The 23,445-nt window shown below is 51.2% G+C and overlaps 2 protein-coding genes and 1 non-coding gene across 3 annotated transcripts in view; 1 reads left to right on the top strand and 2 right to left on the bottom strand.

Annotated features, from left to right (window-relative positions):
* The window catches only part of LOC144258246 (uncharacterized), a 640,730-nt gene that overhangs the window by 346,114 nt on the left and 271,171 nt on the right, over window positions 1–23,445 (top strand). The gene's annotated exons all lie outside the window — the stretch shown is intronic.
* TRNAA-UGC (transfer RNA alanine (anticodon UGC)) lies at window positions 4,268–4,339 on the bottom strand. The gene has a single exon. It is a non-coding gene; the product is annotated as a tRNA-Ala (tRNA).
* Window positions 12,821–23,445, bottom strand: part of LOC144258360 (uncharacterized) — a 29,086-nt gene continuing 18,461 nt past the window's right edge. The window contains exon 3 of the mRNA XM_077806825.1: window positions 12,821–13,368. Within this exon, the coding sequence (XP_077662951.1) occupies window positions 12,821–13,368 (548 nt within the window). The remainder of the gene's footprint in view (window positions 13,369–23,445) is intronic.

The following is a 23,445-nucleotide window of genomic DNA, read 5'->3' as shown; positions in this document are numbered from 1 at the left end:
TAATGACGGGCCCCCCCCCAGCACAGACCCCGAAGGGGAGCCACAGCTGCTCCTCCGAGAGACCCGACACGAGGCAGCGCCTGGGGGCGGGGCCTGGAGCAGACCGAGGGCGGGGCAGCGTCTGGGGGCGGGGCCTGGAGCAGACCGGGCGCTGCCTCCTGTCGGATCTGTAGGAGGAGCAGCTGCGGAGTCTGTGCGGGGGGGGGGCCGTCATTAACCCCCCCGTGCCCGGCCGGGGGGGGGGCTTTGTCCAGCTGGGACCCGCCCCGGTGAGTGGGAGACCCCGCGGTGGGGGGGAGCGCTGGTTGGGGGGCAGGAAAGTGACTCTCTGCCCCCCACCTGCCCATCCCCCACTGCCGCCCCCTCCCCTCCCCCAGGGAGCCCTCCAGCTCCCCCCCCCGCCCCCTTCAGTCAGCCCCTCAGAGGGCTCGCTGCTGCCCAGGTGAACGGGGGCCGTGGGACGGGGGGACCATCACTTTCTGTTTATGTATTGGACAGGCTGGATTTTATATCACAAACGGTCCCCCTTTTCCAGCTCGTTCTTTAATAGCCACATAAAATTCCCCCCCCCCCATCTTGGCGTTTATCCCATGTTCTCAGTTGCCTAGTTTGTGACACGTTTTCTCTGTACGTCTCAAAGATTCCTAAAAAATACCCTCAACGTTTGCCCCACTTTTACTCTAGTTGTCTACTTCTAATTGAATATGCCCCTGAGAGCTTTCCCTGTCTCTGTAATTATAAATGACCACGAAAATCTCACATTGACACGTTTTCTCAGATTTCTGAATATGGATCTAAAACGTTTGCCAACGTTGCCCATTTCCTCTCTATTCATTGACCAAATAGTGGTGGGAAATACACTCAGCTTTTACCTCCTATCAACAACTGCTATAAAATCCCTCTCATTTTCCACTTCCCTCTCTATAATTTGCATAAATGGATCCAAAATCCCTCAGATTTCCACCCTTTCCCTTTCATTTCTGAACACTGATCTCAAATCTCAGGTTTCCCTCTTAGGATGTCATTATCAAATGTCAATTAAAAATCCTCTGGGGTTTGGGGCTGTTCCCCATGTCTGTAAATCCCAGCAACTTGTCCTTCCTAGGGGGGAACCTGTCGCCCTGAGTCCTTCTCCATCCTGGTTGGGAAATGAACCCCCCTGCAACAATGATCATCTTTCCCTCTCCTTTGAGAATCATTTGTTCCTCCTTTCTCTCTGTTAAAAATGTTTGCTGATAAAAGAGACTAGCCATATATTCAATACCCATCAAAGCCAGAGGCTTCCCCCTGTTTGGGGGATGGGTGGTTCCCAGTTGGTAACAGGAGAGTTGGCTGGACCCTTTTCTTTTCTCCAGCTGGCACGGGATGAGGAGGTCCCTCTGAGTGCAGCGTGGGTCCAGAAATATCCCAACCCCCATGACAAAGGGTCTCCGTGAGGGGGGGCTTCCCGCAGTGCAAAGCTGTAGCCAACTCTGGGGTGGATCCACGGTGGCCATTATTTGCTAGTGACCGAGTTTGGAAATTTCTCAGTTATTTTGGCCCTCCATGGCTTCCCTTCTCCTGTTAAAGAGGCGTCCCCCCGGGCTCCCTCTGCCTGTGTGACTGGCCAGCAGGGGGTGGTGATAACTTTCTACCCCTTGTCAGACACTGTGAGGGAACACTGTTGCTGGGGGGGTGCATGTCTGTGTGGGGAGATTGCAGCGGGAGCTGAAGGGGCATTGTGGTAGGGGGAGGCCTCTGGGTGGCTGGGCAGGGGGGACCCTAGTCAGGTTGGTGGGTTCTGGAGGGTTTGGGGTTTCAGGGGGTAGTTCTGATGTGCCCAGCCCTAAGGCTATGGGTCCTGGAGGTGGGTATCGCTGGGGGCCTGTTGGCTGCAGACCAGTGGGGGTGGGGGTCTCTTTGGCAGGTGGGGCAGGGGATTAGACGCTGCCTGGTGCTGTGCCAGGAGCTCTGTCTGGGATTGCCCAGCTGGCTCCTGGGACCATTGCCATGCCCAGTGCACAGCGCTGTGGTGGGGCGGTCCCTGGCGCAGAGTGAGGGGTCCTCCTGTAAAGCGTCAGGGGGTCCTGCTGGGAGGAGGAGGGGGTCCCAGGCAAATGGCCTGGCAGATCCTGGTGGAGGGCAGGTGGGGGTCCTAGGCAGGCAATGGGGAAATCCCAGGCAGGCAGTGAAGGACTATAAAATGACTCTACACAAACAGCCCCCCACCCCATTTCTCCTGCCATTTGCAGGAGCAAATCCAGCCATGGGGGAGCAAACAACCCAGGAATGAGAGTTTCCTAGCAGACAGGCATGGAGAGGGCACAGGGAAAAGCAGATAGAGAGACTGACAGGGTCCGTGGGATAAAAGAGTTTTGAAAGAGATTTCCAGCTCTCTCATCTGCCCAGACAGATGTATTACTGCACTGTGGGGAGAATCACTTTCCTGTGGACAAGACGAGGATGAGAGAGAGGAAAACCCAGTTCCTGACTCCATGTCCCTCCTGCTGGGGTGTGGCTGCCGTGGGGTCAGTGTCAGAGGGAATCCTCGAAAGGGACTCCTTTGGTTCTGCTTTTTTCTAGGATTGCGTTCAGAGACTTTGTTTTGGGATTCGGGAGGGAGAAAGGAGTGGTGGGGTGGTGTCCGTGGGCAGCGATGGGCAGAGACCCCCCACCTAGGAGCTGCTGCCAGAGGGGGGTGTGGGTCGCTTTTGGGAGATGCCTGAAGAGCTGCACCCCTCACTCTCTCCCGCACCCCAAGCCCCAGCCCAGACCCCAACCCCCTGCACCCAAACTCCCTCCCAGAGGCCACCCCCTGCACTCCCTCCTGCACCCTACCCCCATGTCCCAGCCCAAAGCCCGCACCCCACACCCAAACTTCCTCCCAGAGCCTGCGCCCGCACCCCCTCCTGCACCCCAACCCCAACCCACATCCCGCACCCAAACTTCCTCCCACAGGCCTCCCCCCACACCTGCTCTCGCACCCCAACCCTCTTCCCCAGCCCAGAGCCCACCCCCTGCACCCAAACTCCCTCCCAGAGCCCAACCTGCACCCTCTCCTGCTCCCCAACCCCCTCCCCAGCCCAGAGCCCACACCCCACACCCAAACTTCCTCCCAGAGCCTGCTCCTGCACCCCCTCCCACACCCTAACCCCCTGCCCCAGCCCAGAGCCCACACCACGCACCCAAACTGCCTCCCAGAGCCTGCCCCCACACCTGCTCCTGCACCCCAACCCCCTGCCCCAGCCCAGACCCCGCACCCTGCATTCCCTCCTGCACCCCAACCCCCTGCCGCAACCCACAGCCCACACCCAAACACCCTCCCAGAGCCCAACCCCTTTCCCTCTCCCTCCCATACGCAAACTCCCTCCCAGAGCCTTAGGCAGATGTGGGGGGAGGTGGACGGGGAGGCAGGACTTGGTCCCATTCTGGAAACCACCAAAAATTGTAGAAACCTGCCGCCCCTGTCCAGCCCAACCTTCTGCGGGTGCCCCTCAGGCCCCACCCGTGCAGGGTTTGAAGCTTGCATTGCTTAAATTCCAGGACGCTGGGGGACTTCAGCTCCCCTTTGTCCAGCGGGAACCTTCACCCCACTCCCAACCAGATTCTTCTCCATGGGATGACTGTCGGGGGGCTGGGCCCCTCTTTGTCTTTTCTCTCTGGGACAGGCCAGGGTACCTAGAACTGGGGTATCTGAGCACCCAGGACCTTCTGTGGAGATGCCCTTCGCCTTCCCCTTCTGTGGTCTCATCTGTCATTGACTCCAGCCTGTTTTCTATCTATCGTCAGCACCATCCCAAGCCAGCTGCACCTGCCTCAAAAAGACAGTGTCCCCTGGTGGGTGTCAGAGTAACAGCCGTGTTAGTCTGTATTCACAAAAAGAACAGGAGGACTTGTGGCACCTTAGAGACTAACCAATTTATTTGAGCATGAGCTTTCATGAGCTACAGCTCACTTCATCGGATGCATACCGTGGAAACTGCAGAAGACATTATATATCACTGACCTCTCTCCCCTCTGAGCACTGACTGCCCCTCCATCTCCTTGCCCCTCAGTCTGGGCAGACGGGACCTTTCCCTCCAGGGCTGGAGGATCCCCCCTTCTCATCCGCCACTGTCCCAAGCCGCCCATTGGGTGGGAATGTTAAAAGTACAAAAGTGACTTAGGAGCAGAAACCCCCACAGACCTTCCGTGCAATGGGCACCTGCCCCGCACTGAGCAGGACTGAAACACCTGCAGGGCCACATCCCCTCTGGGCCTGAGCAAAGCAGCAGGGTGAAAAGAGACTTGGAGACGCTGGGGATCGAACCCAGGGCCTCATACATGCAAAGCATGCGCTCTCCCACTGAGCTACATCCCCAGACGGGGGCTGTTTGGGATGGGTTACACTCACAGCCCTCCTGTTTCCAGAGCCTCCAGGGGCCTAACGGCAGCATGGGGGACACATTCCCTGCTCTGAGGGCCAAACCCTCTGTCCTGGAGGTTGCTGGTTCTCAGGGGTCACTTTGCAGCAGGGCCAGTTTCTCTATGTGGGGGAGAGAGAGGGCCTGCCCTGGACTCAGGGTGCAGAGATACACTCGGCCCTCTCCCCTGCATTGACTGGCTGGAGCTGCCAGCCCCTGCTGAAAGGTAACGGCGCTGGGGGCGCTGTGAGTCGCTCAACACCTCACCCCGGTGGAAGAACTGGTGGGGGGGGCTCCAGGCTTTTCTCGGATCTGCTATTTCCACCTGCCTGTAAAGTCCAGCTTTCCCCAGCACATTCACTGCAGTGCACTCGGGTCACTGTTTCCATGGCTGACAGCAAAGAATCGCTCCCAGTTTCCCTTCTATCTGCAGCACGATTAGCCTGTGTCGGTGGTTAATGAGGTGGATCTAGTTGTCGATGGTTATTCATTCTCCACCTGGACAATTCACACAGTCCCTTTCCTGCTCAAATCCCCAGCACCTCCGTGATCCCGGTAGCAAGGGTTGGGTTTTCCCTGAGGCCCTGAGATTCTCAGGGTCCTTTTTTCCCTCCACCTGGAGTGAACTCAGCTTTTCCCCCATCCCAGACACTCCATGAAATAACGACAAGCAGCGTAAAGAAAGCAGGGAGGGAACATCTCCCGGCCAGGGCTAGAGGTGCCCAGGGCCCCCTGCTTCTCCATTGTTTCCATCGCAGAAGAGGAAGGTTCCTTGGAATTTGACACCCTACTTTCCACAAGGGACAGAGAAAGATCTTGATGTTCCTGCGTCTGCACAAAGAAAATTGTCCTTCTGTGTGAAAGAGAGGCAGGAAATGGCCCCACGCTGGGACAATATCCTCAGGATTAAGAGCAAAGGACTCAGGCTGAGAACTGATTTAACTCCACTCATCTCATTTAACTCCTCTCATTAAGAAGTTGTCTTCCAGGGAGAGGTAGCAAACTTGTGACATTAATCCAGACCCTGGGGCTTTGGGCTGCTTTAACTCTTGGAAAAAACATGAACTTGATTCAAGAAGGGAGAGAGGAGAAGTCTCAAGCTGCCTTTGGTCCAAGGCTGGTGTCTCCTGGACAGTGGGAAACATCCCTCACTGCTGCCAGGGGATAGGTGGCAACTGGTGACGTCCCAGGGCTGGGTTGAAAGGGGAATGTTGCGTGGACTTTACCATACACGCCCCATCCTGCTTCTCAGAGCCCACAGGAAAGCATCTAGAGATGGGAGAGCCATTCCTCAACTGCATTCTCAGGAGAAGTCAGTAGCTATCCTTGAACAGACACTCAGGAGAGTAACCACGGCGGTTCTGCAGAGACATCTGGTTGCCAGAGGATCCATCTAGGTTAAGGAGTGCTGGGGGATCTGTAGTTTTTGCAGTGGGGAGGAGTCTCGAGGTCACACGTTGCGGGTAAGCTGGGACATTAGGGACTCCAGGATGTGAGGCTGGTTAAAATGGAACTGCACAAAAAACCTCCCCCTTTGAGCCCTGCTTTGGCCTGTCCCCGTTTCATGAAAATCTCCATCTCTACCCCGGCTCTCAGAAACCCCCTCTCTCCCTTGGGTATTTTCATGGTTTCTTTTTTTTTTCATGGTCTTTTTCAAAGATTTTTTGCCATCGAAATGATCAAGTACATTTAAAATGAGAAAAACAATCAAGCAACACATCTGCATCTCCTGCACCAGGCATGGCATCGTGTCTGACTTTTTCTCCCGAAAAGTCCAGGCAGGCAGCGTCTCCCCCACATTTACTGCACACCAGGCCCAGAACTGAGCTTCACTGGCAGCAGCAAGGGGGGACGGGTGGGCCTGAGCTGTCTGGGGATTATTTTAATCTATTTTTCGGAGGATGAAATCCATGCAGCTTCCACTTCTCCGTCTCTCCCCAGGAAATAACTTGTCTGTGCAAGGCACCCAAACCTTTTCACAAGAAGTGAAATGAAACGGCCACACGATGGCATCAGAACCTAAGACATGAGAAGCCATGTTCTTGTTCAATCTGCATTGAAGCTGAACACAAGGGAGGTGTTTTTTCTTTGACTCCTAGCCCCCCCCACACACTCTAATCCACTCGACACCCCTTTCCTCCCACAGCCAGGAATAGAACCCAGGAGTCATGACTATTAGCCCCCTTAATCTAGCCCACTAGATCCTTCTCCCTGGGACAAAGGAGAAGCTCTGCGACCCTGTACTGTCCCTTTGCCTCCCTGCTTGTGCGGCACTTGAAACCCAATGGGGTTTCCTTGGGCAGTTTTCAATCTTGCTCCCAGGGAGGTTGTAATTTTAGGTGCAGGTTCCAAACAGCGCAATGAACCAGCCAGAAGTGGCAGGAGGTATCGGTGTAGGAGCTATTGAAATAATCTTAGCAACGTACGTCAAGGGAATCGTTATTAATGACGACAGGTTTCAGAGTAGCAGCCGTGTTAGTCTGTATCTGCAAAAAGGAAAGGAGGACTTGTGACACCTTAGAGACTAACCAATTTCTTTGAGCATAAGCTTTCGTGAGCTACAGCTCACTTCATCGGATGCATTCTGTAGCTCACGAAAGCTTATGCTCAAATAATTCGGTTAGCCTCTAAAATGCCACAAGTCCTCCTGTTCTTTTTTTTCAGTTATTAAAGAAGTGTCAGTAAAAGGTCAGAATGGGATCGTCTCAGTGTCACAGTAGAGGGCTCTGTGATGGTTTTCAATTTGTCATCCCACCCTAGCCACCACCTAGCACATGTTTGAACCTCTTCCTCTCTTAGCCTTGCTCGTTATCAGAGAAGGGGAGAGAGCGTGAGCCACAGAAACAGAGACCTAGTGACTGAAGGAAACATTTCTTTGCTCTTTGCTTGGCTCTGTCAGTTATTTGGGTACAAACTCACCCCCCACCCACTGTCTCTGCTGGGCTCAATGGGCAGGAAGAGCTCAGCTGTCAATGGGACTTGGGGAGCTCGGGACATTACTGTGGCTTAACAGGGAAATCCTTGCTGATCTTAAATACAAAAAAGAAGCTTACAAGAAGTGGAAGATTGGACAAATGACCAGGGATGAGTATAAAAATATTGCTTGGGCATTGTCATAAATATAAAAGGAAGGGTAAACCCCTTTGAAATCCCTCCTGGCCAGGGGAAAGCTCCTCTCACCTGTAAAGGGTTAAGAAGCTAAAGGTAACCTCGCTGGCACCTGACCAAAATGACCAATGAGGAGACAAGATACTTTCAAAAGCTGGGAGGAGGGAGAGAAACAAAGGGTCTGTGGGTTTGTCTGTAGTCTGTCTTGGCCAGGGATAGACCAGAAATGGAGTCTTAGAACTTTTAGTAAGTAATCTAGCTAGGTATGTGTTAGATTATGATTTCTTTAAATGGCTGAGAAAAGAATTGTGCTGAATAGAATAACTATTTCTGTCTGTGTCCCTTTTTTGTAACTTAAGGTTTTGCCTAGAGGGGTTCTCTATGTTTTTTAATCTAATTACCCTGTAAGATATCTACCATCCTGATTTTACAGGGGGGATTTCTTTATTTCTATTTACTTCTATTTTTATTAAAAGTCTTCTTGTAAAAAACTGAATGCTTTTTCATTGTTCTCAGATCCAAGGGTTTGGGTCTGTGGTCACCTATGCAAATTGGTGAGGCTTTTTATCCAACATTTCCCAGGAAAGGGGGGGTGCAAGTGTTGGGAGGATTGTTCATTGTTCTTAAGATCTAAGGGTCTGGGTCTGTAGTCACCTAGGCAAATTGGTGAGGCTTTTTACCAAACCTTGTCCAGGAAGTGGGGTGCAAGGTTTTGGGAAGTATTTTGGGGGGAAGGACGCGTCCAAACAGCTCTTCCCCAGTAACCAGTATTAGTTTGGTGGTGGTAGCGGCCAGTTCAAGGACAACGGGGGGAATATTTTGTACCTTGGGGAAGTTTTGACCTAAGCTGGTAAAGATAAGCTTAGGAGGTTTTTCATGCAGGTCCCCACATCTGTACCCTAGAGTTCAGAGTGGGGGAGGAACCTTGACAGGCATGCAGGAGTGAAATCAGGAAGGCCAAATCACACCTGGAGTTGTAGCTAGCAAGAGATGTTAAGAGTAACAAGAAGGCTTTCTTCAGGTATGTTGGCAACAAGGAGAAAGCCAAGGAAAGTGTGGGCCCCTTACTGAATGAGGGAGGCAACCTAGTGACAGAGGATGTGAAAAAAGCTAATGTACTCCATGCTTTTTTTGCCTGTCTTCACGAACAAGCTCAGCTCCCAGACTGCTGCCCTGGGCAGCACAGCATGGGGAGGAGATGACCAGCCCTCTGTGGAGAAAGAAGTGGTTCGGGACTATTTAGAAAAGCTGGACGAGCACAAGTCCATGGGGCCGGATGCGTTGCATCCGAGAGGGCTAAAGGAGTTGGCGGATGTGATTGCAGAGCCATTGTCCAATATCTTTGAAAACTCATGGTGATCGGGGGAAGTCCCAGACGACTGGGGTGTATAAGTCCCATTTTGGGGTGTATAAGTAGGGGCATTGCCAGCAGATCGAGGGATGTGATCCTTCCCCTCAATTCGACACTGGTGAGGCCTCATCTGGAGTACTGTGTCCAGTTTTGGGCCCCACACTACAAGAAGGATGTGGAAAAATTGGAGAGAGTCCAGCGAAAGGCAACAAAAATGATTAGGGGTCTGGAACACATGCCTTATGAGGAGAGGCTGAGGGAACTGGGATTGTTTACTCTACAGAAGAGAAGAATGAGGGGGGATGTCATAGCTGCTTTGAACTAAATGAAGGTGGATCCAAAGAGGACGGATCTAGACTATTCTCAGTGACAGCAGATGACAGGACAAGGAGTAATGGTCAAGTTGCAGTGGGGGAGATTTAGGTTGGATATTAGGAAAAACTTTTTCACTAGGAGGGTGGTGAAACACTGGAATGGGTTACCTCGGGAGGTGGTGGAATCTCCTTCCTTAGAAGTTTTTAAGATCAGGCTTGACAAAGCCCTGGCTGGGATGATTTAGTTGGGGATTGGTCCTCCTCTGGGCAGGGGGTTGGACTAGATACCTCCTGAGGTCCCTTCCAACCCCAATATCCTAGGATTCTATGATCATTTGGCCAACAACATGCAGCAAAGCACCCAACTCAGTTGCATGAATGCTCTATAAACAACTCCTCAATTATACAGAGACACCAGCATATCTCCCCAGCTCTCAGCCTTGCACCTCAGAAATGTACCATCTTACAGGGCTCACGGCCTTCTCTTGAAAAGTGTATGCTCATTAATTAGTTCGCCACTTCATCAAAAATAAAGGGGACATGCACCAGCCTTTGTCATGTGAGCAACTTTCCCAAGCACTTTGGACAAACTCAGGAGTAAGTATAAAATAGTAAAATAAGTTTATTAACTACAAAAAGTTAGATTTTAACTGAGTATAAGTATTGGTCAGAGAGGTCAAAAGTGGTTACATAACAAATGAAAACAGACTCCCAGTCTAAACTCTAATTTGAATATACTAAGCAAGAATTGGATCAAACAGCTTTTCTCACTCACTGGTTGCTCCAGGCCATGTTGAGTTCTTAATACACAGACTGAATTCCCTCTCAGCCTGGGACCAATCTCTGCAGTTCAAATTCTGAGTCTTCCAGACAATCTTCCAGGTGTTGAGATTGGGGAAGAGACAGGCCACGTGGGGGTGTCTTTGACTCTCATACATATTTTTTCTCCAGCTGCTAGGTAGATTCTTGCCGTGATGCTGGGGTTAGTTAGCCCCCAATATGGAGCAGCAGTTTGCCTCCTGCACCTTGTGGTAGGCATGTCACAGCTCCTTCACTTGGACCCCGCACGGCAGTGTGTCCCTGTCATGGCCCCTTTCTATCATGCATCACGAAATCTGCGTGCGCACCTCGGGAGTTATACCGCAGAAAGCTGCTTTCCTGTGCAGAAACTTGCCCGTGTAGACAAGGCCGCAGAGGACTTCCATAAGAACGCACGACAGGTCATAGACTGGGTCAGACCAATGGTCCGTCAAGCCCAGTGTGCTACCTGAGAGCGACCAGTGCCAGATGCATTGGAGGGAAAGAACAGAACAGGCTTGTTGACCTGCAAGGTGAGGGTCTTTCACCTTTATATTTAACTTCACTGTTGTCGATTCCTACTTATCCTATATCTAACTACCCCTCCTCTGAGGTCTCTGGGCAAATCAGGTGTGAACCACTCCTTTGACACAGACGTGTCCCAATCCAGCTGAATTGAGGCAGAATTTGGGCCAATGTCAGTTTGGAAAAGGCCTGCTTCACCCAGCAGGTTTCTCAACGTATCCGTTGCTGTGAACCGCATGTCGTGTGGATGTGCGAACTCCAAAGATAGCAAACATGAAAAAAAAAATGCAAAGCCGGTTCTGAGGTTTCCAGAGCCAGGCCTGAGGGTTAAAGAGCTGTGCTCAAAAGGACAAGGGGGCTCAGCAGCTATAAAAAGAATTAGTTGCAAAAACAAAACAAAAATTACATGCAAAAAAAACAACCAAACAACAACCACCCAGAAAAGCTCCCATCACTTGCCCATCACCATTGTAGATCTTGACATCTCCTGCCTAATGTGACATCTTTGCTTTGCGAACAAGAGCCCTGGGGAACTCTCTGGCTCACCTGTGTGGGTGGAAGGGGTCTCACACTATGTGGGAAGGCTGCATCATGAGAAAAACCACCTGTGCTCTACTTTCACACTTTCTAATCTTTCAGAGTAGCAGGAGGCGGAAAAGTGAGACACATGCATTAGACTCAAGAGCAAAACTAAGAGACCAAACCACAGACTCGGGACTCAGCATTCATGTATCCTGCAGTCTGAACTTGGAATCTGTTACATTCCCTCATTGGCTACCATCATTTATCCAACACGGAAGTGCTTCTTGTCCAGCAAGGCAGCCAGTTTGGGACCCATGGGCATGGCATGGCTCTGAAGGAATCAGCTGTTTCTCTCTGTGCTTCAGGAAACTTGGGATCCAAATGGTAATTGACAGTTGTTCCCAGTTTCATCATGGCATCCCTTAGAAGTGTGAGCAATTCTAAAAACAGTTTACCTTGGCCACAGGTCACCATAGCGTCCATCTCTGGGGTGAAAATCAACCACTCGTACCTCTCATTTCTACCTGAGTTCTTGTCAAATCTTTGACCTTAGTTGTAGCAATTTTACATGGCTCTGGCGTAGAATTCTTCACCAACCACACAACATACCAGTAGCGATACTGAGGTATAACTCCCCCAAATATGCCCTTTTGTTTCTTTAATCTGGTGGCACAGATTTAAATAAGGGACTATATTCAGGTGCGGCTTAGAATCCCTCTAAGACACCAAATGTCAGGTATCTACTCAAAATGGGTGTCTTTCTGCAGCTCTATCACATTCCTCATGGATGTCATTTCCTACACATTTACAGCATCTCCCAGGAGGAAGCTGAACAGAAATGTCACTTCCATTTTTCCCATCTCTACCTAGGAAGGGATTGCATTTCCCAAATAAGAGGCAACATGCACCTGATTAGGAAGGGAAGATCTTCAGGAGCAACCTCCTGCAGGGCATGGGCCACAACTGCTTTGGGAGGCAAATGAATGGGTCTTTTAGTGAGTTCCAAATCATTTACTAGAGAATCCTCTTCCCAGCCCCTTTGGGAAATATTGACCTTACCAATTGAAGAACAGGGGGATAGAGATAGTGATGGAGAATCCCTCTGATTTACCCTATGTTCTTCTGTTGTTACAGAGGGGAAAAGACATTTTTCCCTATCCCTTCCCTATTCCTGCTCTTTGTTATACTTCAATATATTTTAAGGGAGGAAAACGGGAGTAAAAATATCTGCCTTCAGGAAAACCTGAAGCAACAGCGCTCTGATGAACTGTGACAACTGGGAATGAAACAATATGATCCTGGTGGGGGAACTTGATGACTAACAATTGTTTTTAAATGGGGGAACAGTATAACTGTGATGCTCAGGCTTTGTTTAGACTAGGACATGTGATGGAGTTTAGGTCAGGTCAAGGGGAAAGCTAATGCCAACCACTGCACCTCGGCTGCATCTGCACGACAACTGTAATTGTCTTTTAACACCAAGATCACTAACTTGAGCAGCCAACGCCATGTACAGTCCTAGTGGATGTAAGGCACGGGTAGTTTTTGCCTCAGTGTAGCTTGTTGGGAACAAACCTCTCTCTCCCACACCTGGAGCTGATGAACATTCCTGGCTGGAGGGACACACGCTCCTTTGACCCAAAAGGAAAGGAGTTGATAGAAAACATCACAGGACTGACCCCAAAGAAGGGTGAGCTGCAAAAGGCAGGAGCAGGCAACTCATCTGGGGGAGCTGAGTAACCACGGTGAAGATGGGGCACAGATCACTAAGTGGGAATTAGCAAATGTGATTTAAAAGAAAAAAATACCTTTGGTCAGCCCTAGTCAAGGCATTTGTTACAGATCACTCCCATGTGGATTTTCTGATGTCTAATAAGGGTTGAGCTCCGATTGAAGCGTTTCCCACACTCAGAGCATCCATAAGGCTTCTCACCCGTGTGGATTTTCCGATGTGTAATAAGGTGTGAGCTCTGCTTGAAGTGTTTCCCACACTCAGGGCAGCCATAAGGTTTCTCACCCATGTGGATTTTCCGATGTGTAATAAGGTGTGAGCTCTGCTTGAAGTGTTTCCCACACTCAGGACATCCGTAAGGTTTCTCACCCGTGTGGATTTTCCGATGTCTAATAAGGTGTGAGCTCTGCTTGAAGTGTTTCCCACACTCAGGACATCCGTAAGGTTTCTCACCCGTGTGGATTTTCCGATGTGCAATAAGGTGTGAGCTCTGCTTGAAGTGTTTCCCACACTCAGGGCACCCGTAAGGTTTCTCATCTATGTGGATTCTCTTATGTGCAATCAGATGCGAGCTCCGCTTGAAGCATTTCCCACACACGCATGCGTAAGGTTTCTCACCCGTGTGGATTCTCTGATGTGTGAGAAGGTCCGAGCTCCCTTTGAAGCTTTTCCCACACTCGAGGCATGTGTAGCATGTTCCTTCCAAGTTCATTATCTCACGTGTAATAAGGTCTGACTGGCTACTGAAGTTTTCCTCTGGCCTCTGCTGACTCTCACAGGCTTCTGTTTTTTCTGGGCGTGCACAGCTCCCAGAATCATTCCCTTTGGACCTTCCTGACAACATCCCATGGGCTTCTACTCGCTCAGCATCTTCCTGCTGGGGTTCCTCCTCGTTTTCACTCACCATCCCAACACCTGACGGGAGACCGAGAGAATCCAGACATAAGTCTCTGCCTGTGCCAGAGAGAAAGGAAATCTCAGAGAGAAGAATGGAAAAAGGGATGAAGGAACCAAAATGTGTACAGGACAGATCAAACCTATCAGGAGCTGATTTTCCCTTCAACCTTCCCCAGAGGAGAGAAAGGAAGGGATCAGTTCTGGGTCCGTATCTCAGAAGAAATCTCAGGGGACAGTGAGATTGGGGAGGGACCTGCTGCCAGTTGTCAGTCAGGATAGGTGGGAAGCCATGAGTGACCTCTGCCTTATGATTCTACATCTGCAGGGAACAATCCTGAACTTGGAGAGCTCACAAGGTCTTTGTAGGGCATCCCAAATGTTTCCTGTATTCACCGACAGTTTTAGGGTTGGTTTAACCAATGCCTCACCTATGCAGGCAGCTCTCGGGAGCACTTTTTTCTTAGAGCCATGAAGGTCTGGGACCCACGGCTCCTCCCCTCGTTCCAGCTGCGAGATCACATCAGTTCTGGAAACTGGAAACCCTGCTCAAGGCAAAGAAAACAAGGGAGGTCAGTGGAATTTGTGGGATACTTGTCACAAAGAATATTCCATGCTTTTAAGCCCAGCTCACTTTTAAGTAGTAACGTCCCAAGGCCGGCTTCCTTGGCTCAAAGTGCCAGGAGATGATTATTATCAATCATATTCATTACCTTAGTGCCTAAGGGCCAACTAACAGTGGGTCCTCATTTTGCTAGGCACAGTACAAACCGAGAAGCGTTGATGGCCTGTGTCCTGAAGAAGTTTCAATCTAAATAGACAAGGCAGACACAGAATGGGGGAAGGGGTACAACCCACCAGCAGAGTGAACTCCGTGAAGGCAGAGTGGCAGATCTGATCAACACAGGCCTAGATCTTGAGACGATCGGATTTAATGTTACAACCAGGGCCAGTGTTTTCCGGAAATTGTCGCTAGGACTGCATTTTTTCCCAAAATTACTGTTTGTTTGTGGAATCACCGTTAATATCCGGAATTGCTGATCAGAGGGTGGGTGGGGCATGCAGGGTCACAATCCCCGAGATTTCTCCCTGGAGACACCCATCTCCTCCCCAGGGCACAGGCTGGCTGCGGTTGAGACTTGATGCCAATTTCTTCCCTCCTCATACAAGTCTGGGATCAGCAGTGGGACACCAGGCTCTCTCATCATGCTGCAGAGAGGACGGCACTCACAGCTGCTCGCGGCCGTGTCCACAGCACCTCTCCCCTGCTCACCTCCCCTGTACACAGCTGGTTCATGCCCCGTCTCTCCAGCGCACAGCTGGCTCTAGGCTCTCAATGCCCAGTATCTGAGCCCCACCGCCCCCACACAGCCGGCTCCTGTCCCCTCCCCCCAAGGCACTTTCAGGCTTTAAAGGATTAGATATTGCTCACGTTTCTCAACTACTCTCTTTTCATTGCCTGCAAACTCTTGCCTTAATTATGACTGTTATCTGTATATCTAAGCCAGCCCTTGAAAGCATGAATTCTTCACAGACTATGATGCCGAGATGCGCCACATGAAGGGCTGCGGGATGGGTTTCCTGTGCAAGCTGGTATCACTACAGGGTGATGAATGCCAGATCTCAAGGCTGGTTATGCAGAGCTCCACCTTTTGAAGCTTTACCCAACGCAGAAAGGGGTAGGGACGGATTTCCCCTCATTCAGGAGACTGAAGACGACAGACTTTTGGGGGATGAACAGCTGAGTTTGAGCTGACTGAGGGGGGTCTTTCTGGGCTACAAACTCACAGGACCTGATAACCACCAAGAGGTAACCCTTTAAGAAAGGTTTTAATACACCTTGGAACCCATCAGGGATTCCCATGAGGACCGCTGAGGGAATGAAGGTAAACACGCATTTGGATGCTCTTCTTCTTTTATGAGAACGGGAACAGGAAGGGCAGGGATATCACTGAATGCAGGATCTCAGCAGTACTAGGTGTCAGGATAGCACCATATTGCAGCCCATTGGAAAACATAATCCCAACTACACACATAAAATGATGGGCTCTAAATGAGCTGTTTCCACTCAACAGAGGGATCTTGGAGTCACTGGGCACACTTCTCTGAAAACATCAACTCAGTGTGCCACGGCAGTCAAAAAGCAAAGAGAATGTTGGGAATGATTCTGAAATGGATAGATAAGAAGACAGAAAATATCATATCGCCTCCATATAAACCCATGGTACACCCACATCTCGAATACTGCCTGCAGATGTGGTTGCCCCATCTCAAAAAAAGATATATTGGACTTGGAAAAGGTTCAGAAAAGGGCAACCCAAATGATTACAGGTATGAAACTCTTCTGTACGGGGAAAGATTAAAAAGACCGGGACTATTCAGCTTGGAAAAGAGACAAAGGGGGGATATGAGAGAGGTCTATAAAATCAAAACTGCCATGGAGAAAGTAAATAAGGACGTGTCATTTACTCCTTCTCAGAACACAAGGACTAGGAATCACCCAATCAAATTAATAGGCAGAAGGTTTATAAGAAACAAAAGGAAGTATTTCTTCAAACAATGCACAGTCAACCTTGGGAACTCCTTGCCAGAAGACGTTGTGAAGGCCAAGATTATAATAGGGTTACAAAAAAAAAACAAAAAACACCATGAGAAATCTATTGAGGACAGGTCCGTGAATGGTTATTAGCCAGGATGGGCAGGGATGGTGTCCCTAACTTCTGTTTGTCATAAGCTGTGAATGGGTGACAGGAGATGAATCACTCCATGATTCCCTGTTCTGTTCATTCCCTCTGGGACACCCGGCGCTGGTCAGTGTCGGAAGACAGGACACTGGGCCAGATGGACCTTTGGTCTGTCCCAGTGTGGCCATTCTTAAATACTAGGGAATCTAATGAGTCCAGTGCAATGGGAGGGAGTAGGAAAATCCCTGGGTGTGGAGAACACTGGGAAATTAGAAACTATCATTCAGAAGCAACAGACTCTAAATAGTCTAGAAAAGCAGATAGTGAAAAATAAGAATCGGGGTCATGTGACTTCAGGAATGAGGGACTCAAAAAACCAAGTCTGCAGAGAAGAGAGATTGTGGCTATTGCACATGGGGATGGGGGGAGCAACTCTCCAGGTCTCAAGGATTTTCACCAGCAACCGAGGCCATTGTCCCATGTACGGGGCAATCTGGAGCAGTGAGGAGTTGTGTCATCTGTAATCCTGGCTGAGTTTCAATGCTCTGCTGCTGGAGCTCCCTTGTCTGGATTCCCCCAGCCACCATTCAAGGTCTGTGTGATCAGTAACCCTGGACCAGCCGCTCTGACCCCAGCAGCCTGCTTCTTACACCCCAAGCACATTCTGGTCTGGGTGGAGAAGGCTCAGGGTTTGAGAGAAGGCCAGGGGTAGGAAGCTTCTGTTCGTTATGCTGGACCTAACCCCCCGTTTTACTTGTGCAAACAGGAGATATTTGACACTGTGCGATTCTGCTCCTGTGCTCTCTTCCCACAGCGTTCAGCAGCAGGGGAGGGTCTCTGGTCGTGTGTGTGTCACTGGCATGCTGGGGTGATGCTGGAACAGGACAGAGCAGAGGTGGGATTGTGGGGGTGGCGTGAACCTCATCTCTTCCGTTCCCCTTCCAAGAACCGAGGGGACAGGAACCCTTACCCAGCGAGGTCACATTCTCACAGGTCTCCTGCATGACGTCTCTGGAGAGGGCTCTCTGAGCGGGGTCCAGCAGAGCCCCCTCTTCCCTGGTGAAATACACAGCCAGGTCCTCGAAGGTCACCAGCCCCTGAAAGAGCAAGAACACCACACTCAGGACCTGCTGCCCCACTCACGGCCCCACTATTCGTGGGGGAGAGGAGCCAATCAAACGGAAACTCTGGGTGGACCGCAGTCAACAGAGTCCCACCCCCACCCCGCTCAGAGCACCCAGGAAACACCAAGGGGAGGGGGCGAAGAGACACCCCTCCTCTCTCCCAGCAGATCCATCACACACCTACTAGCCACAGACTGATACCGGAGATGCTGCCCCAAGCAGGGTCTAGGGAGAGATCTCTTGTAGGAAGCCCAACACCCTCCTCCTTGTGAAAAGAAAAGGAGGACTTGTGGCACCTTAGAGACTATCCAATTTATTTGAGCATAAGCTTTCGTGAGCTACAGCTCACTTCATCGGATGCAAACTGTGGAAAGTTGAGAAGATCTTTTTATATACACACAAATCATGAAAAAAATACCTCCTCCCACCCCACTCTCCTGCTGGTAATAGCTTATCTAAAGTGATCACTCTCCTTACAATGTGTATGATAATCAAGGTGGCCCATTTCCAGCATAAATCCAGGGTTTAACAAGAACGTCGGGGGGGGTCGGGGCAGGAAAAACCAAGGGGAAATGGGTTACCTTGCATAATGACTTAGCCACTCCTACAGCTGGATATGAAGCAGGGGAATCTCCCCTCAGCCTGACTGGTGGCTTCCCCCTTCGTATTTCCAGGCACACGCTGGTTAGTTGGGTGAGGCTCCAGCACTAGGAGTCTGGTCCTTTTTCCCAGCCCCATCCAGGTAGGTTATTTTCTCTTCACCAGATTGGAGCATTTCCACCTCCGAACCTCATGGGTCTCTTCCTAGAATCTAGGCCACTTATTAAACAACTCCCAGCAGGTCTGCCACCCCCTGGCCTCCTCCCTTTCTCCACCCTGTGCATTTCCTGCCCCGCTGCAACCTCCAAACCAGACGGTGCAAACCTTCCCCTCTCCCGTGTATTTGCTGTCCCTCTCCCTCCTGCAGGAACAGATCAGAACCCCCCCAATAATCCCTACCTGAGCTGGCTCCTCTGCAGCCATGTCGCTCCCCTGTCCCATGGGAGGACGGGATGAACGGGAAAGAAACATGAGCGTCGTTCTGCAACCTGGCCGGGCAAGAAGGGCTGTTGTGGAAGTTTAGGAACGGGCATTAGTTCATTTCACATCACGCTTCCCCCAGGCTCTTTCCTTGCAGAGCGAGATCCGAGATTCTGCCGTGCTGAGAAAATGCTCAATCTCTGGATTACAGCAGAGACCTGGCCCCTCCTGCCAGGCTAAGCCCACAGACACACTTTGAACCTCCCTTCTCCCTCCCGCATTCCAAAACAAAGTCTCTGAACGCAATCCTAGAAAAAGCAGAACCAAAGGAGTCCCTTTCGAGGATTCCCTCTGACACTGACCCCACGGCAGCCACACCCCAGCAGGAGGGACATGGAGTCAGGAACTGGGTTTTCCTCTCTCTCATCCTCGCCTTGTCCATAGGAAAGTGATTCTCCCCACAGTGCAGTAATACATCTGTCTGGGCAGATGAGAAAGCTGGAAATCTCTTTCAAAACTCTTTTATCCCACGGACCCTGTCAGTCTCTCTATCTCCTTTTCCCTGGGCCCTCTCCATGCCTGTTTGCTAGGAAACTCTCATTCCTGGGTTGTTTGCTCCCCCATGGCTGGATTTGCTCCTGCAAATGGCAGGAGAAATGGGGTGGGGGGCTGTTTGTGTAGAGTCATTTTATAGTCCCTCACTGCCTGCCTGGGATTTCCCCATTGCCTGCCTAGGACCCCCACCTGCCCTCCACCAGGATCTGCCAGCCCATTTGCCTGGGACCCCCTCCTCCTCCCAGCAGGACCCCCTGACGCTTTACAGGAGGACCCCTCACTCTGCGCCAGGGACTGCCCCAGCACAGCTCTGTGCACTGGGCATGGCAATGGTCCCAGGAGCCAGCTGGGCAATCCCAGACAGAGCCCCTGGCACAGCACCTGGCAGCGTCTAATCCCCTGCCCCACCTGCCCAAGAGACCCCCACCCCCACTGGTCTGCAGCCAACAGGCCCCCAGCAAGACCCACCTCCAGGACCCATGGCCTTAGAGCTGGGCACATCAGAACTACCCCCCGAAACCCCAAACCCTCCAGAACCCACCAACCTGACTAGGGTCCCCCCTGCCCAGCCACCCAGAGGCCTCCCCCTACCACAATGCCCCTTCAGCTCCCACTGCAATCTCCCCACACAGACATGCACACCCCCAGCAACAGTGTTCCCTCACAGTGTCTGACAAGTGGATAGAAAGTTATCACCACCCCCTGCTGGCCAGTCACACAGACAGAGGGAGTCCTGGGGGACGCCTCTTTAACAGGAGAAGGGAAGCCATGGAGGGCCAAAATAAGTAAGACATTTCCATACTCTGTCACTAGCAAATAATGGCCACCGTGGATCCACCCCAGAGTTGGCTTCAGCTTTGCACTGCGGGAAGCCCCCCCTCATGGAGACCCTTTGTCATGGGGTTTGGGATATTTCTGCACCATGCTGCACTCAGAGGGACCTCCTCATCCCGTGCCAGCTGGAGAAAAGAAAAGGGTCCAGCCAACTCTCCTGTTACCAACTGGGAACCACCCATCCCCCAAACAGGGGGAGGCCCCTGGCTTTGATGGGTATTGAATATATGGCTAGTCTCTTTTATCAGCAAACATTTTTAACAGAGAGAAAGGAGGGAACAAATGATTCTCAAAGGAGAGGGAAAGATGATCATTGTTGCAGGGGGATTAATTTCCCAACCACGATGGAGAAGGACTCAGGGCGACAGGTTCCCCCCAAGGAAGGACAAGTTGCTGGGATTTACAGACATGGGGAACAGCCCCAAACCCAAGAGGATTTTTAATTGACATTTGATAATGACATCGTAAGAGGGAAACCTGAGATTGGAGATCAGTATTCAGAAATGAAAGAAAAAGGGTGGAAATCTGAGAGATTTTGGATCCATTTATGCAAATTATAGAGAGGAAAGTGGAAAATGAGAGGGATTTTATAGCAGTTGTTGATAGGAGGTAAAAGCTGAGTGTATTTCCCACCACTATTTGGTCAATGAATAGAGCGGAAATGGGCAACGTTGGCAAACGTTTTAGATCCATATTCAGGAATCTGAGGAAAGGTGTCAATCTGAGATTTTCGTCGTAATTTATAATTACAGAGACAGGGAAAGCTCTCAGGGGCATATTCAATTAGAAGGAGACAACTAGAGTAAAAGTGGGGCAAACGTTGAGGGTATTTTTTAGGAATCTTTGAGACGTACAGAGAAAACGTGTCACAAACTACGCAACTGAGAACATGGGATAAACGCCAAGACCGGGGGGGGCTTTTATGTGGCTATTAAAGAACTAGCTGGAAAAGGGGGACCGTTTGTGGTATAAAATCCAGCCTGTCCAATACATAAACAGAAAGTGATGGTCCCCCCCCCCACGACCTGCCCCCGTTCACCTGGGCAGCAGGGAGCCCTCTGAGGGGCTGACTGGAGGGGGCGGGGGGGGAGCTGGAGAGCTCCCTGGAGGCGGGGAGGGGGCGGCAGTGGGGGATGGGCAGGTGGCGGCAGAGAGTCATTTTCTGCCCCCCCCCCCCGCCCAGCGCTCCCCCTCCGGGGTCTCCCACTCACCGGGGCGGGTCCCAGCTGGACAAAGCCCCCCCCCAGCCGGGCACGAGGGGGTTAATGACGGACCCCACCCCGCACAGACCCCGGAGGGGGCCGCACCTGCTCCTCCTACAGATCCGACACGAGGCAGCGCCTGGCCTGCTCCAGGCCCCGCCCCCAGACACTGCCCCGCCCCCGGTCTGCTCCATGCCCCGCCCCCAGACGCTGCCCCGCCCCCGGTCTGCTCCAGGCCGCCCCCCCGGGCGCTGCCCCGCCCCCGGTATGCTCCATGCCCCGCCCCCAGACGTTTCCTCGTGTCGGGTCTCTCGGGGGGCGGCTGCGGCTCCCCTCCGTGGTCTGTGCTGGGGGGGGCCGTCATTAACCCCCCCGTGCTCGGCCGGGGGGGGCTTTCTCCAGCTGGGACCAGCCTCTGGCTCTGTCCGCCCCCGACCCGGTGAGTGGGAGACCCCGCGGGGGGGCAGGAAAGTGACTCTCTGTCCCCGGCACGGCTGGGATTGGGGGGGGGCAGAGACTGGGGCCAGGCGGGCAGGGTCCCTTGGGGGTGTTGGGGGGAGAAGCCGGAGTTGCGGGGGGTGGGGGTTGAACTGTCTCTGTGCAGCCAGGAAATTCTCCGGGGGTAAGTGGGGGGCGGCGGGGGAGTTAATTGGCTTCCCTCCCCCCCCACGGGCACAAATGCCCCCCAGTTTTCCCCTTTTCCCTCTCGGTAGCTCCCACGTGGTTGTAAACTCCCCCCACCCCCCCATTGATCCGCTCTCTCGTCTCCCCTGATCCCCCCCGTCTCTCCCTCCTCCTCACATGTCCATTGAAACTCCCATCCCGTGGCGGGGGCGGGATTTTCCTCCCCCCCCCCCTGTTTTATCCGCAGCGATTTGTCCCGGTGTCGGTGGGAAGTTGGAGCCCGGAGCCATCCCCCAACCTGGCTGCCCCGGCGTGGGGGTGGGAGGAGACGCCGGGTCTCTGCCGGGGCGGGGAAGGGAGGGGGCGTGTCCCCCATGGGGCTGCCCCCGATCCCCGCTTCCGAGTCCCACTTGCTGCCCCCAACTGCAGCACCGTTGCCCCCATCCCCCACCTGCCCATCCCCCACTATCGCCCCCTCCCCTCCCCTCCCCCAGGGAGCCCTCCAGCTCCCCCCCCCCCGCCCCCTCCAGTCAGCCCCTCAGAGGGCTCCCTGCTGCCCAGGTGAACGGGGGCCGTGGGGGGGGGGGGGGACCATCACTCTCTGTTTATGTATTGGACAGGCTGGATTTTATACCACAAACGGTCCCCCTTTTCCAGCTCTTTATTTTTATAGCCACATAAAATCCCCCCCCCCGGTCTTGGCGTTTATCCCATGTTCTCAGTTGTGTAGTTTGTGACACGTTTTCTCTGTAGGTCTTGTTGCCGGCACCCAGTGCCGAGAGGCTGAACAACAGCTTGAGTTGGTTCCTTACCTGGTGTGCTGCACCCAATAATCACAACGGGGTGGAGAAGCAGAAAAGTTTATTTGAAGCTTCAAATAGGTACAGGGAGATTTGAATCTCAAATCCTGTACAACAAAGCAGGAAGTTACACAGGCTTTTACACATCCTTTTTTTTAGCATACTTATTCAATAGTAAGCTGCTCCAAGTATCCATATCGCCAGCCAATCCAGTTCCCAGCTAGGGTTATTTATTTTTTTATAATATGATTTTGTATAAGTATTTTGTGATAGCTTTGAAGAGAATGACTTATTAATTTTTGTAAAAGGGCTTTGATATATGATATTGCATAGCATAATATTAGTAATACAAGCAATATAGGAAAGAGAATTTTTAATAGCAGGCTAAATAAATTATTAAGCTAAGACGACAAACCTTAGCTTGAAAACAAGGTTTGCAATTAATTGTTTTTTGGGGCAATATAGGCAACCTGTGCTTTGGCTTGGGCATGGGCTTTAGCTTGTATTATTTTTTTATAAATTTTATAATTGTTATTATTTATATATATATAACATTGGAGCTTGATGAGGGCATAAATTTTTTTTTGGGATGCTAAGAGATAGTTTAAAGCCAGCTTGTTTTGGAGGGAAAAGGTTTTGAGCTGTTGTATTTTTTTATTTAATATTTTTATTGTTGATTTTAAATTATTAATTGAGTTTTTTTAATTTTAAGGTTATTTTTTAAGTATTATTTGTAGTTTTATAGTATAGTGGTTTATGCATGCCAGGGCTGGCCCGGTAAACAGTGGCGCTATTTTTAGTACAGAGCATTTTACTAGTTTTTTGGTTGTGAGGGGATTTTTTATATTGCTTTTTAATGCTTTAGTTAGTTGCCGCAGGGTTTTTTTTTTGTGACTTAACAGAGGTGTTTGGGGCATTTTTAATTTTTTTTTTGGGCAGTGTGGCAGTTATGGAAAGATGAGGAACTTTATGAGCT

The sequence above is a fragment of the Eretmochelys imbricata genome, chromosome 28 (assembly GCF_965152235.1).
Source record: "Eretmochelys imbricata isolate rEreImb1 chromosome 28, rEreImb1.hap1, whole genome shotgun sequence".
Lineage (NCBI taxonomy): Eukaryota > Metazoa > Chordata > Testudines > Cheloniidae > Eretmochelys > Eretmochelys imbricata.
Note: the sequence above shows the minus strand (reverse complement) of the source record. Positions and strands in the feature narration are given on the sequence as shown.